Here is a 16,135-nt window from a genome sequence, read left to right as displayed (position 1 = left end):
TTCATTTACTCTTCTCCTACCCCCTCAACCCCCCATGTTGCATCTCCTATCCCTCATATCAGGGAGATCATATGATAGTTGTCTTTCTCCGATTGACTGATTTCGCTAAGCATGATACCCTCTAGTTCCATCCACGTCGTCGCAATGGCAAGATTTCATTTCTTTTGATGGCTGCATAGTATTCCATTGTGTATATATACCACATCTTCTTTATCCATTCGTCTGTAGATGGACATCTAGGTTCTTTCCATAGTTTGGCTATTGTAGACATTGCTGCTATAAACATTCGGGTGCACATGCCCCTTCGGATCACTACGTTTGTATCTTTAGGGTAAATACCCAGCAGTGCAATTGCTGGGTCATAGGGTAGTTCTATTTTCAACATTTTGAGGAACCTCCATGCTATTTTCCAGAGTGCTTGCACCAGCTTGCATTCCCACCAACAGTGTAGAACGGTTCCCCTTTCTCCGCATCCTCGCCAGCATCTGTCATTTCCTGACTTGTTCATTTTAGCCATTCTGACTGGTGTGAGGTGATATCTCATGGTGGTTTTGATTTGTATTTCCCTGATGCCGAGTGATATGGAGCACTTTTTCATGTGTCTGTTGGCCATCTGGATGTCTTCTTTGCAGAAATGTCTGTTCATGTCCTCTGCCCATTTCTTGATTGGATTATTTGTTCTTTGGGTGTTGAGTTTGCTAAGTTCTTTATAGATTTTGGACACTAGCCCTTTATCTGATATGTCATTTGCAAATATCTTCTCCCATTCTGTCAGTTGTCTTTTGGTTTTTTTAACTGTTTCCTTTGCTGTGCAAAAGCTTTTGATCTTGATAAAATCCCAAAAGTTCATTTTTGCCCTTGCTTCCCTTGCCTTTGGTGATGTTCCTAGGAAGATGTTGCTGCGGCTGAGGTCGAAGAGGTTGCTGCCTGTGTTCTCCTCGAGGATTTTGATGGATTCCTTTCTCACATTGAGATCCTTCATCCATTTTGAGTCTATTTTCGTGTGTGGTGTAAGGAAATGATCCAATTTCATTTTTCTGCATGTGGCTGTCCAATTTTCCCAACACCATTTATTGAAGAGGCTGTCTTTGTTCCATTGGACATTCTTTCCTGCTTTGTCGAAGATGAGTTGACCATAGAGTTGAGGGTCCATTTCTGGGCTCTCTATTCTGTTCCATTGATCTATGTGTCTGTTTTTGTGCCAGTACCATGCTGTCTTGATGATGACAGCTTTGTAATAGAGCTTGAAGTCCGGAATTGTGATGCCACCAACTTTGGTTTTCTTTTTCAATATTCCTTTGACTATTCGAGGTCTTTTCTGGTTCCATATAAATTTTAGGATTATTTGTTCCATTTCTTTGAAAAAAATGGATGGTACTTTGATAGGAATTGCATTAAATGTGTAGATTGCTTTAGGTAGCATAGACATTTTCATAATATTTATTCTTCCAATCCAGGAGCATGGAACATTTTTCCATTTCTTTGTGTCTTCCTCAATTTCTTTCATGAGGACTTTATAGTTTTCTGTGTATAGATTCTTAGTCTCTTTGGTTAGGTTTATTCCTAGGTATCTTATAGTTTTGGGTGCAATTGTAAATGGGATGGACTCCTTAATTTCTCTTTCTTCTGTCTTGTTGTTGGTGTAGAGAAATGCAACTGATTTCTGTGCATTGATTTTATATCCTGACACTTTACTGAATTCCTGTACTAGCAGTTCTAGCAGTTTTGGAGTGGAGTCTTTTGGGTTTTCCACATATAGTATCATATCATCTGCGAAGAGTGATAGTTTGACTTCTTCTTTGCCGATTTGGATGCCTTTAATTTCCTTTTGTTGTCTGATTGCTGAGGCTAGGACTCCTAGTACTATGTTGAATAGCAGTGGTGATAACGGACATCCCTGCCGTGTTCCTGACCTTAGCGGAAAAGCTTTCAGTTTTTCTCCATTGAGAATGATATTTGCGGTGGGTTTTTCATAGATGGCTTTGATAATATTGAGGTATGTGCCGTCTATCCCTACACTTTGAAGAGTTTTGATCAGGAAGGGATGCTGTACTTTGTCAAATGCTTTTTCAGCATCTATGGAGAGTATCATATGGTTCTTGTTCTTTCTTTTATTAATGTGTTGTATCACATTGATTGATTTGCGGATGTTGAACCAACCTTGCAGCCCTGGAATAAATCCCACTTGGTCGTGGTGAATAATCCTTTCAATGTACTGTTGAATCCTATTGGCTAGTATTTTGGTGAGAATTTTTGCCTCTGTGTTCATCAAGGATATTGGTCTGTAGTTCTCTTTTTTGTTGGGATCCTTGTCTGGTTTTGGGATCAAGGTGATGCTGGCCTCATAAAATGAGTTTGGAAGTTTTCCTTCTATTTCTATTTTTTGGAACAGTTTCAGGAGAATAGGAATTAGTTCTTCTTTAAATGTTTGGTAGAATTCCCCCGGGAAGCCGTCTGGCCCTGGGCTTTTGTTTGGAGATTTTTGATGACTGTTTCAATCTCCTTACTGGTTATGGGTCTGTTCAGGCTTCCTATTTCTTTCTGGTTCAGTTGTGGTAGTTTATATGTCTCTAGGAATGCATCCATTTCTTCCAGATTGTCCAATTTGTTGGCGTAGAGTTGCTCATAGTATGTTCTTATAATTGTCTGTATTTCTTTGGTGTTCGTTGTGATCTCTCCTCTTTCATTCATGATTTTATTTATTTGGGTCCTTTCTCTTTTCTTTTTGATAAGTCTGGCCAGGGGTTTATCAATCTTATTAATTCTTTCAAAGAACCAGCTCCTAGTTTCGTTGATTTGTTCTATTGTTTTTTTGGTTTCTATTTCATTGATTTCTGCTCTAATCTTTATGATTTCTCTTCTCCTGCTGGGTTTAGGGTTTCTTTCTTGTTCTTTCTCCAGCTCCTTTAGGTGTAGGGTTAGGTTGTGTACCTGAGACCTTTCTTGTTTCTTGAGAAAGGCTTGTACCGCTATATATTTTCCTCTCAGGACTGCCTTTGTTGTGTCCCACAGATTCTGAACCGTTGTGTTTTCATTATCATTTGTTTCCATAAATTTTTTCAATTCATCTTTAATTTCCTGGTTGACCCATTCATTCTTTAGAAGGATGCTGTTTAGTCTCCATGTATTTGGGTTCTTTCCAAATTTCCTCTTGTTATTGAGTTCTAGCTTTAGAGCATTGTGGTCTGAAAATATGCAGGGAATGATCCCAATCTTTTGATACCGGTTGAGACTTGATTTAGGACCAAGAATGTGATCTATTCTGGAGAATGTTCCATGTGCACTAGAGAAGAATGTGTATTCTGTTGCTTTGGGATGAAATGTTCTGAATATATCTGTGATGTCCATCTGGTCCAGTGTGTCATTTAGGGACATTATTTCCTTGTTGATCTTTTGCTTGGATGATCTGTCCATTTCAGTGAGGGGAGTGTTAAAATCCCCTACTATTATTGTATTCTTGTCGATGTGTTTCTTTGATTTTGTTATTAATTGGTTTATATAGTGGCTGCTCCCACGTTAGGGGCATAGATATTTAAAATTGTTAGATCTTCTTGTTGGACTGTTCCTTTGAGTATGATATAGTGTCCTTCCTCATCTCTTATTATAGTCTTTGGCTTAAAATCTAATTGATCTGATAAAAGGATTGCCACTCCTGCTTTCTTCTGATGTCCATTAGCATGGTAAATTCTTTTCCACCCCCTCACTTTAAACCTGGAGGTGTCTTCGGGTTTAAGATGAGTTTCTTGTAGGCAACATATAGATGGGTTTTGTTTTTTTATCCATTCTGATACCCTGTGTCTTTTGATTGGGGCATTTAGCCCATTAACATTCAGGGTAAGTATTGAGAGATATGAATTTAGTGCCATTGTATTGCCTGTAAGGTGACTGTTATTGTATATTGTCTCTGTTTCTTTCTGATCTACTACTTTTAGGGTCTCTCTTTGCTTAGAGGACCCCTTTCAATATTTCTGTAGAGCTGGTTTGGTATTTTCAAATTCTTTCAGTTTTTGTTTGTCCTGGAAGCTTTTAATCTCTCCTTCTATTTTCAATGATAGCCTAGCTGGATATAGTATTCTTGGCTGCATGTTTTTCTCATTTAGTACTCTGAATATATCATGCCAGCTCTTTCTGGCCTGCCAGGTCTCTGTGGATAAGTCTGCTGCCAATCTAATATTTTTACCATTGTACGTTACAGACTTCTTTTCCCGGGCTGCTTTCAGGATCTTTTCTTTGTCACTAAGACTTGTCAATTTTACTATTAGGTGACGGGGTGTGGACCTATTCTTATTGATTTTGAGGGGGGTTCTCTGAACCTCCTGGATTTTGATGCTTGTTCCCTTTGCCATATTGGGGAAATTCTCTCCAATAATTCTCTCCAATATACCTTCTGCTCCCCTCTCTGTTTCCTCTTCTTCTGGAATCCCAATTATTCTAATGTTGTTTCGTCTTATGGTGTCACTTATCTCTCGAATTCTCCCCTCGTGGTCCAGTAGCTGTTTGTCCCTCTTTTGCTCAGCTTCTTTATTCTCTGTCATTTGGTCTTCTATATCGCTAATTCTTTCTTCTGCCTCATTTATCCTAGCAGTGAGAGCCTCCATTTTTGATTGCACCTCATTAATAGCTTTTTTGATTTCAACTTGGTTAGATTTTAGTCCTTTTATTTCTCCCGAAAGGGCTTTTATATCTCCCGAGAGGGTTGCTTTAATATCTTCCATGCCTTTTTCAAGCCCGGCTAGAACCTTGAGAATCGTCATTCTGAACTCTATATCTGACATATTACCAATGTCTGTATTGATTAGGGTCCTAGCCTTTGGTACTGCCTCTTGTTCTTTTTTTTGTTGTGAATTTTTCCGCCTTGTCATTTTGTCCAGATAAGAGTTTATGAAGGAGCAAGTAAAATACTAAAAGGGTGGCAACAACCCCAGGAAAATATGCTTTAGCCAAATCAGAAGAGATCCCAAATTGTGAGGGGGGAGAAAGGGGATAAAAAGGGGTTCAAAAAGAAAAAAAAAAAAAGAAACTATTAAAAAAAAGAAAGCCGATAAAGAAAAAATATAAAAAGAGGAAAAAAATATATATATATATTAGATAAACTATTTAAAAAACGTTAAAAAGAAAACGGTAAAAGTTAAAAAAATTTAGCAGAAGAAGAGAAAAAGAAAAAAAAAATTGAAAAAGAAAAAAAAATTAAATTAACTGCAAGGCTAAAAAATCATGGGGAGAAAGCCATGAGTTCCGTGCTTTGCTTTCTTCTCCTCTGGAATTCCGCCGCTCTCCTTGGTATTGAAACTGCTCTCCTCGGTAGGTGAACTTGGTCCTGGCTGGGTTTCCCGTTGATCTTCTGGGGGAGGGGCCTGTTGTAGTGATTCTCAAGCGTCTTTGCCCCAGGCAGAGTTGCACCGCCCTTACCCGGGTTCCCTGAGTAGCTGAGTAATCCGCTCGGGTTTGCTTTCGGGAGCTTTTGTTCCCTGAGCGCTTTCCGTAGAGTCTGGAGGGCGGGAATGAAGATGGCAGCCTCCCGGTCTCCGGCCCGGAGGAGCCGAGAGCCCGGGGCCCCACTCCTCAGTGCGCCCTCAGAGAACAGCACCCAATGACTCCCGCCACCCTGGCCTCCGGCCGCGCTCCGAGCTGACCGAGCCTGCGACTGGTTCAAGGCAACCCCTAGCTGAGAGTCACTCCTCGGCTCTGTCTCTGTAGCCGGCTTCCCCGTTCTAATACCGGTAAGCTCTGCCACACTCAGACACCCCCGATCCTTCTGCGACCCTGCGGGACCTGAGGCCGCGCTGACCCCGCCTGGGCTTCACCCCAGTTAAGCCTCTGGAGCGATGTCCCTCAGCGGAACAGACTTTTAAAAGTCCTGATTTTGCTCCGTTGCTCCGCTGCTCACCTAGAGCCGGCCCCTCCCCCCATGGTCTATCTTCCCGTCGCTTTGGATTCACTTTTCCGCCAGTCCTACCTTTCAGGTAGTGGTTGATTTTCTGTTTCTGGAATTGCTGTTCTTCTTCTCTTCAATCTCCTGTTGGATTTGTAGGTGTTTGCAATCTTTAGATAAGCTATTTAGCTGATCTCCCGCTACCCAAAGTAGTCTCAGCCTGCTACTTCTCCGCCATCTTGGCTCCTCTCCTGGCCATTGTTTTATTTGAGATTCTTCATCCAATTTAAAAAGGTGTTCTGAGATTATTTTTTTTTTGCATTACTCATTCTCTGGAAAAACAGAAATTTAAACTTACTAAATAGTATCTAAATCTTCGTTTATAATTATCATTCTGCAAAAATAAGAAAATATAGCATCCTAATTGCCTTGTTTCTTTTTCTGATAATTTTTTCTTTTCTCTGGAAGGAAGAATTTCAACTTTGAAATCTTGTATGGAATTTTTGTTAGAATAATTTCTCCTCTGTAATCTACATAATTATGAAATTTTAATTTATTTCCATCAGCTGAGAAATAATGAAGCACTATTCTACATAATTATAAAATTTTAATTTATTTCCATCAGCTGAGAAATAATGAAGCACTGTTTCTAACTTTGGAGACCAAGAGAAAATATCTTTGGTTTCATTTTGAAGGTCCTTAGCATTTTATAAATTCTCCGAACATGATAAACTTTAAATAAAATAAATTCAAATTTGGAGGAAAAGGCATCAGATATTTTAAATTGTATTCATTACAGTCTATCTTCCTTTTTTTGCAGATTTTGTATTTGTGAAGTTTTCTACTCACTAAAATTTATGTTTTTATACCCCAAATCGATGCTCTTGGCACTTTCACAGTCATTCTCTGACTTACACAGACAGACCTGCAAAAAATTTGTGTCTCTGATGTGCTGTTCTTGCATAAGGTCAAATAAGGCGATGGCTCTGCTCTCTTGTTTTAGATCTCATATAGTGAACAAGTGTCCTTTTTGTAATCTATTTAGTGGCACATTTTTTACATTTTTGTGCATTTTTTGTTGGTGATTTCACTGTTTTAAATGGCCCCACGCTTACTGCTGAAGTGCTGTCTAGTGTCCTAAGTGTAAGAAGGCTGTGATGGTTCTTTAGAGAGAAAATACCTGTGTCAGATGAGCTCTGATCAGGTTTGCTGAGTTCAGTGATAATGAATCTACAATGTATATTAAACAAGATATCTTTAAACAGAAATACGCATAAAACAAGATTATGTATTAATGAGTTGGCAAAAATGTGGCCAGAACCTTGCAGGAACCTAACTCCATGTATCTCCTGGGAATAATGGTTTAGTATTGGCTAATTCACTGTAGTGACTTTATAGAACATAACTACCAGGAATTACAAGGATTAACCATATTTCTTTTATTTGTACATTAAACAGACTAACTATGCTCTTATAAGAGTACAATTTCCTAGAAGTATCTATATTCCTCAACTTATTTTGAGTGAACAGATTATCAGCAGTGATTTCATCACAAAAATCCATACTTACAATGAAGTATTTATTTCAAATACAAAAAAAAATTCTTTTGTGTTTAATTCTTTTTTTCAGTTTAAATGCTGTATATTCAATGATTCCACTATGCAGCTTGATATTTATTGGACTGAATTCCTGGCACAAATGACAGAGTAATGTATGTTTTATGATGTTATGTTTTAATGTTGAAAATCTTTATACTAAGATTTTTATTAAAACTTTAATAGAAATCTGAAGATTTTATACTTTGAAGTCAGATTTTTATTGATTCAGTTCAAAAACCTATTTTCCAGAATTTTGAAATCATGTGAGACCCCAGCATGAAACTCTATCATATTTTATATCTTTTAGAGACAGATGTTGACTCATTACTAATAATAACACAAGGATCTGTTTCATGCCATCTTTTTTTTTTAAGATTTTATTTATTTATTTGACAGAGAGAGATCACAAGTAGGCAGAGGCAGGCAGAGAGAGAGAGGAGGAAGCAGGCTCCCCGCTGAGCAGAAAGCCAGATGCGGGGCTCGATCCCAGAGTCCTGGGATCATGACCTGAGCTGAAGTCAGAGGCTTTAACCCACTAAGCCACCCAGGTGCCCCTGTTTCATGCCATTCTTATTGGCACTATCATAAGACATGCTGCAATTTTAAAATTTTGTGGAACATAATACAGGCTTTTTGGTTTTTCAGGTATGGGTTTATCTGGTTGGTTGGTTGGTTTGGTCATCAGTATGAAAGAATGGGATTTACGAGCAAAAGAATAACCATGGTTGATCAAGTATCAATATGAACAAATGAGTTTATTCAGCAGGCATAACATCTGGACAATTGAAGTATCATTAAATTTTACACAAAGTTCTTCTTATTTTCATTTTATGAAAATATGATCTTGTCACAACAAACAAATAGCCAATATTGTCATAGCTGTGAGATGAACTTTATATGCATTATCTCATTCAATTCAACAACCTTTTGAACTGTAGGTATTATTATTATGTAATATGCAAATGATCCATTACATATGAAGAAACTAAATCTTAGAATAGTTGAATTCCCCAAGATCCTGTTAGTAATAACCAGTGGAGTCAGGATTTAAACTCAAGTCTGTTTGATTTCAGAGTCCACAACATTGTTCTCCCTCCATGACTTACTATACAGCTTCTGCAGTGGATGGCATGTCATTTTAAGAATTTTATCACTTTTCTGACAGTTCCACCCACATTCCACATCCCTGTTACCCGAAGGAGAATGGGGATGGAACTCTGTAAACACCCTTTCCTTTCTCCAGAGCATAATTTTTTGATATTAATCTTCCTCAAGTGGTTTACCATACTTTGTTTTTGCCCAGTATGAAGAACTGCTTTAAAGGGAAAAGGATATTCCAAAAAGGCAATTTGTGGTGTTATTCATCAGTAGGAAAAGAGAAAATGCAGTTTCTTTTGTCTAAATTATGTGTATATGAACCTCAAACTTCCACCCTCCCCATCAAGGTTTTGTTGGGTTTTTTTTTTCCCCCCTCCAAGAGCCAGCTGCTAGCTTTACCTCTTTCTACCTGCCGGATGCTTTCTGAATCACATTATCCAGTGCTCAACTTAAGTGATCCCCATTAAAGTCCAGAGCCTAGGGAAATCACCCTGATTCTGTGTCCTAGCAACATCCCTGAGAATAACAGCTGCTTAACAGCTGCTTAACCAGAAAGATGCTGCAGGGGAAATACACAGAAATTGATATTAAATGCTTTAAATCTTGAGACTTCAAACATTATAGTTACCATGTTGTATTATTTACCTTTAGTGATACAAAAACAAAAGAGAAAACTAAATGTGATCATCAGAAAAAAAGGACAAAATATGCTGAATGACCTTAGCAAGCAAGGTGATTCTAGATATTTTCTTGCTATAATAAACAGGGAAATAACCATGATAGAAATAACATACCTTTCTTTATGATTTTGAATATTAAAATGTTACATTTATGTCAATTAAATTATACTTATGTTGTAATATGACATGGCATTGTTTAAATACTTAGCAAACTTAAAATTCCCTACAAATTTTTGTTGATATTCTTTATTTTTTCTGTTAATCATTTTTACTCTCTCTATAATTTGCCTTTTCCATCCAGAATGTCAAATAATTGGACTCATACATTATGTAGCCTTTCCAGATCATTTTCTTTCTCTTAGTAATATCCATTTGTTTCCTCCATGTCTTTTCATGGCTTCCTAGCTCATTTCTTTTAGTTCTAAATATTTCATTGTATGGATGTACCAAGGTTTATCAATTGACCTATTGAAAGAAATCTTGGTTGCTTACAAGTTTTGTAGTTAGATTAAAGGTGTTACAGACATTTGTGTACAAATTTTTATGCGGACAAAAGTTTTCAACTTATTCGGGTAAATACTAAGGATCACAAATGCTGGATCATGTGGTAAAGAAACTGCCAAACTGTTTTCCAAAATGAGTGTACCATTTTGCATTCCCACACCTTTGTCTGTATTTGGTATTGTCAGTGTTTTGGATTTCAAGCATTCTAATATATGTAGAGCATTGATTATCTCATTGTTTTGATTTGAGATTGTAGAGTAATACATGATGTGGAGTGTGTTTTCGTAAGCTTATTTACTACCTATATATCTTTTTTGGTGAGACATCTGTTGATCTTTTGCAAATTTTTAAGTAGGTTCTCTTATTGTTGAATTTTAAGAGTTCTTTGTATATTTTAGATACTAGTCCTTTGTCAGATAAGTGTTTTGCAGATATTTTCTCTGGCTCTGTGTCTTGTCTTTTCAGTCTTTTAATATCCTATATTAAAATGCAAATTTGATTATTATAGCCTAATCACTAATTTAAGAACTGCTACCATTATTGTGGTATGTATTTTAGGGATAAAAGATTATTTTTTATGGTTTCTTGGTAAAATAAATTTCCCCACATTTAAAAACTACTAATATGTTCCTTTTCTTTGAACCCCCCATCCCTTTATACCTTAAATTCTTGGGATTCCAAGCAGTTCACTGTGAAGAAGAGTGAAAAATTATCCTGGACTGTTTTCCTGTTCTGATCAACAAGTAACCCATTACAGTAGTCATTATCTGAATAATAGCCAATAACTCAGTAAACATACATGTGGAGCATGTCTTTTTAAATACTGAAAAAGTAATATCTTTGACAATCTCTGAAATTCCTAATTTTTAAAATTTCTAGTCACCCCTGGGTGTTTTTTATTTTCTTTCTTTTTTTGTTAGTTCTCATTATAAACATCTAATTAAAACTGTTTTATAGATAGGCCATGCTATAAAATTTATTTTATGATTTTCTATGCAAATCAGTCCCCCTCCCAATTTTTAAATTACACACACACATATTAGTAGCCAACTCAGATTTATAAAACAAGAATATTTTGTTTGGAAAAGGGATCATGGAAGTACCTATATTAGTTAAAATCTCTTCCTGATTTTATGTTTCTCTATTAATTTATTTACCTAGGAAAAATTACTTATTTTAAAGCCAAGATCAAATAGAAAGTCTAGGCCAGTAGTTTCCTAACATTTGTTAGGAAAGTCCAGTATTTCTTAACAAATAAATGTAGAGCCGCTCTGGTTGGAGGTCAAATGAAGTTAGAGGAAGCTGGAGTACACTCTCTTCTACCTTTTCCCAGGTACCTCTAAGGAATCTACAGGGCTATATGGAGAAGAACTAGAAAATTAGACTAAATTATGATTTTTATTTAAAGTAACAACAAAACCAAATAGTCATTACTAAGCTATTTATCATGGAGTTCTAGGTGTCTAATTTATAAGGTTTCTGAATTAGACTTCAGGGCCTATGTTACATTTTATTACAGTCTACAATTTAAGTGTAGACTGGCAAGAATTAAAGGAAAAGCCTGTTTCACAGCTGTTATACATCTGGGAGTTTGTTTAAAAGGGTCTAGCTTAGCTTAGCCTGAGTTGTGATAAAAAGCAGGGTCTAGAGGCCTTTTAACTAAAGTCCTGTGCTCTGATCAGAGCTGTATTTAATACGGGCCCGTAAGTCCCCATAATTATAATTTGTAAGAGTCTTTAGGACATCAGTAACTTTTAAATCTTACCATGTGAAAAATGATTATGTCACCTGTGGACTTTAAAAGTAGTTAGCAAACTGGGATAAAAGTGATGATCAAATCAAATATTTCTGCAATTTTCTCTGTCCAAGTTTCATACTTACGATGTTCCAGCTATATTTTGTAACATATCGCTCCTTTTAATGTGCTTTAATGAGGAATGTTAATTCTGGTAAATTAATGCTTCGTGTCACAGTTAACCGTACTACATTCTGGCTTTCTCCCAGGCTTGCAGATGGGTCAGGGGCTGTGGAGAGTGGCCAGAAACCAGCAGCTACAGCAAGAAGGTTATAGTGAGCAAGGCTACCTCAGCAGAGAGCAGAGCAGGAGGATGGCTGCCAACAACATTTCTAACACCAGTCATCGTAAACAAGTCCAAGGAGGCATTGATATATATCATCTTTTGAAGGCACGGAAATCTAAAGAACAGGAAGGATTCATTAATTTGGAAATGTTGCCCCCTGAGTTAAGCTTTACCATCTTGTCCTACCTGAACGCAACTGACCTCTGCTTAGCTTCATGTGTTTGGCAGGACCTTGCGAACGATGAACTTCTCTGGCAAGGGTAAGTTCAGCCTAACATGTTTGATTCAGATATCTCTAAACACAATCATGCTTAAATGTTTTTATTATTATTACACACACACACACACAGACACACACACATATTGTGATCTATTTCTTTTTAACCTCAGTTTGTATTTTAACTTTCTCTTTATTAAAACCCAGAAAGATAATGAGGCATCATCACAGTCAAATTTGATATTGGGAAAAGAAAGACAGTATAAAGGTAAATGACTCTACAGTTAGAAGTTACAAGTGAAGAGATGTCAGTTTATTCTAAAAATACAAGTTGTTGGGGTGCCTGCCTGCCTCAGTTGGTAAAGCATGCATCTAACTCTTGATCTCAGGGCTGTAAGTTCTAGCCGCACATTGGATGTAGAGATTACTTAAAAAAATAATAAAATATCTAAAAAAGAATACAAGTTAAGTGAGAATTTGTAATCCAAAATTTAGTGTCACACCCCTGGTATAGTTTGTGCTTCCCATATGAAGATTGTGTGTTTACTAATTTATATACTTCTTTCTGTCACAGAGGTGCTTGTTAATATAAACTGTGATAACTGTTTCATCTAATTTTTATTTTTTCTAACCAACATTTCATCAATGAGGTATGAAAATAGTAGAATGCAAGGAGATACTCTGCTTGCTGAAGTGAAAGTGGACTGTAGAAATTATAGCAGCGATTATATCAGTTTAAATTTAACCTATAAATTTAAGAATGTTTGAAATAGAATCTATTTTATGTATAATTTCAGTCTTCAGTTACTCCTTAAATAGCATCATATACTTGAGTCATAAATATGTTACAAACTTAGAAGAATCTTTGGGATCTTCAACTTCTGGTGTCTAAGGTTTATTGATATCATTATTTCTAGTTATTTAAAACATGTCTAAAAACAAAGGTCTTTTTGTGACTTTAAATAATTTCTAAATGAAAATCTAATTGAGAGAATTATCCAAATAACCAAACTTTAGTAAAAATGTATTACCAATAATGACATTTCTAACTCTGGGCTTTCTGATGCTACAGAATTACAGTATTAATTATATAGTTAATTTCTCAACCTCTAAATAGATAAAAAGCATAAGTGTCATCCTTTTACTCTCATTGTCTTGTTATAGTGAAGGTACTGTGAAAGTACTACTATTAGTAGTGTTTATGGTTATTAATTTCTTACTCAGTAAAAGAAGAAATAAAAATACTTTAAAACTGGCTCATTAATTATTAAAAATTTCTGCCTTTTAGTATTTCCAGTAAACTTAATTCGTAATCCTATATTTGAACTCTGAAGAAAAAGTTTATTTCTAAGCTTATCTGAACCCAATCAGAATGTCCTCTTTACCTGAGATTTAATTCTGGATGTTCATTTCTGAAAGAAATGCTTCCTTTATTTTTACCACATAATTATGCCTATTTTTATGACACTTTTTTTTTCTTAGTGGTAAAGTGCTTCTATTTTAAATTGAAGTCCAGCTTAGTTTTTATTTTAACTTTAGATGTGTGAAATATTTATTAATGTTGAGAGGTTCTATTTTCATATCACTCAGTAATAAAAGTCAAAAGCTATAGGACTAAAGTTTCTGCTAAAATGTTGACAATTTTCTAAACAAGCTCCTAAACTCACTAAACACAAATGAAATCAGGGATTTCATTTAGTTGGTAAAAATAATGTAAGGATATAAATAACTATTAAGATATTCTCATTAAATTACATATTTTACCCACTATGCTCACAATTTTTGATGTTACAGTCTGAGACAGTAACTTTTTCTTGCCGCCCTACACATTGTATGTGCATGACATGAAATTTGAGTCAAAAATCAATAATGATTATCAGAAAATGATAACTATTTTTAATATCTATCACTATAAGTAGATGTTTTGAACACACAAAAATCAGAAAATTTTGAGATAGTGTCATTAAAAGTGTACTAAAATATAATTGCAGTATTCTCTATATCTCTAGAGTAATGTACTTTTAAGATTTAATGACATATAGTCTAATGATCCAGAATTTCTAGGCATTGTAATAAGATAAAATGAGACAAAACTTAAGCATTCAAATAATAACCAGTAGCTAATGCCTTTGTATAGAGTTAGACACAGCTATCCCAAACTGCAAAAATAGTATGTTTTTCTATAAACTATTAGCATTTTAGGTTTCCTAGAATTTTTAAACAATCATGTATCACTGTGATGTTAAAACAAACAAACAAACAAACAAAAACGTGTTCTGAAGCAGCATCTTAAAAGCAGGTACGCTTAATGTCATACCCAGCTTTTGATGAATGTACTAAAGTTAATAGCATTGTAATTTCTATGTTTATTTTGCCTGTTATCAATATATATATTGTTAAAAAACAACAACAACAACAAAGTTCTCCCCCCAACCTAACAATCTTTACCCTCATTCAACTTTACTTTGCAATAGATCATAGTAACTTAATCCTATTTAGCTTCTCGGTTAAGATTTCTAGCTCTGGGGACGCCTGGGTGGCTCAGTTGGTTAAGCCGCTGCCTTCGGCTCAGGTCATGATCCCAGCGTCCTGGGATCGAGTCCCACATCGGGCTCCTTGTTCTGTGGGGAGCCTGCTTCTCCCTCTGCCTCTGCCTGCCACTCTGTCTGCCTGTGCTCGCTCTCTCTCTCTCTCTCTGACAAATAAATAAATAAAATCTTAAAAAAAAAAAAAAGATTTCTAGCTCTGGAGTAAGATTCTTGGGTTCAGGTCAACTTTTTTATCTTTTATTGTGACTGTGTTTCTTTATCTTTAGCACCAACATCATAACGTTGTAAAGATTAAGCAAATTAATACTCGTATAATGTTTTAAATAGTGCCTGACATCTAGTAAGCACTGGGTAAATGTTTTAAATAAATAGCTATCATTGCTATTATTAGTAGTAGTTTCTATTTAATTTCAAATAGTACTCATGAATATTATTAATCTTTAACTCATGTTTATTAAGTACTATCAGAATTCCTAAATTGAAGGCATTTGTCATACTCTAGTAAACAAATAAAAAACAAGTACAGAATTAAACATTCTCAACTTTCAAGCTATAAATTTCATGTTAGTATTTTATCATGTGTATACATGTTTAACTTAGGAAATTAAATATAGTAATGTTTTCTTGTCTGATTTTATCTTTTACAGGTTGTGTAAATCCACTTGGGGTCACTGTTCCATATATAATAAGAACCCACCTCTAGGATTTTCTTTCAGAAAATTGTATATGCAGCTGGATGAAGGCAGCCTTACCTTTAATGCTAACCCAGAGGAGGTAAGTGAAGAACTTGAGTATTTGGAAGAGTTGAACTTTATTATGATCTTACTGCAGCTTTCCAATATAATAAACTTGTAAGTAAAGTAACAGGTCATTGAATATTCCTGTTCAATGAGGAAATGACTGAGAAGCCCACTAAGTAAAGTTAATGCTAGGTAACATAGTCATTTCTCTTTACCTTACCAACTCACATTTTAAATCTTTCTACCTGCTCATGTTGTGTGGCAGCTTCCATGACATATATGCAGTCCTCTGCTGGACCTGATTACAATATGACTGCATTATATGTGGAGAGCACAGAATATGTTCATCAGATTTTATCTGCAGCATTTTCTTCCTGTTTTATTTTTCTATTTAGTAGCGAGGCTATTTTTATCAGAGACAATCACAAAGGACATTGTTCATTGGTGACACATCAAAATGTTGTCTTCTTAATGCCTTTAACAGTCCCTGTTGCCATAGAAACTGCTTATAGATTGCCATAAAATCGAATAATTTTATCAAAATATCAAAATATGAAGACCATGCTTTCACTGATTTTTCCCCTCCATTCTTGCTTTAATATATATCCTGGAAAGTACAGATTCTCAGAAATGATGTTTTTTTTTTTTTTTCCTCAGAAATGTTTAAATGTCTACTAGGCTTATTTTTAGAAATCTAACAAATTATACAGCCCTCAGAACTACTACTTATAGTTGAATTCTTTTCTGTGGAAAAATTTAACTGGCAGTTATTTTGATTTAATTTTCAAAAACCAAC

The 16,135-nt window shown here is 35.6% G+C and overlaps 1 protein-coding gene across 2 annotated transcripts in view; it reads left to right on the top strand.

The window, feature by feature from the left end:
• The first annotated feature begins 9,195 nt into the window (after nt 1-9,195).
• The window catches only part of FBXO8 (F-box protein 8), a 45,862-nt gene continuing 38,922 nt past the window's right edge, over nt 9,196-16,135 (top strand). The window contains exons 1-3 of one of the 2 annotated variants that reach the window (XM_047717414.1): nt 9,196-9,300; nt 11,757-12,093; nt 15,247-15,373. In XM_047717414.1, the coding sequence (XP_047573370.1) occupies nt 9,198-9,300; nt 11,757-12,093; nt 15,247-15,373 (567 nt within the window). In that variant the 5' untranslated portion in view covers nt 9,196-9,197. The remainder of the gene's footprint in view (nt 9,301-11,756; nt 12,094-15,246; nt 15,374-16,135) is intronic. The other variant, XM_047717415.1, reaches the window with a different exon arrangement.

This window comes from Lutra lutra, chromosome 2 (genome assembly GCF_902655055.1).
Source record: "Lutra lutra chromosome 2, mLutLut1.2, whole genome shotgun sequence".
NCBI classification, from domain to species: domain Eukaryota; kingdom Metazoa; phylum Chordata; class Mammalia; order Carnivora; family Mustelidae; genus Lutra; species Lutra lutra.
Note: the sequence above shows the minus strand (reverse complement) of the source record. Positions and strands in the feature narration are given on the sequence as shown.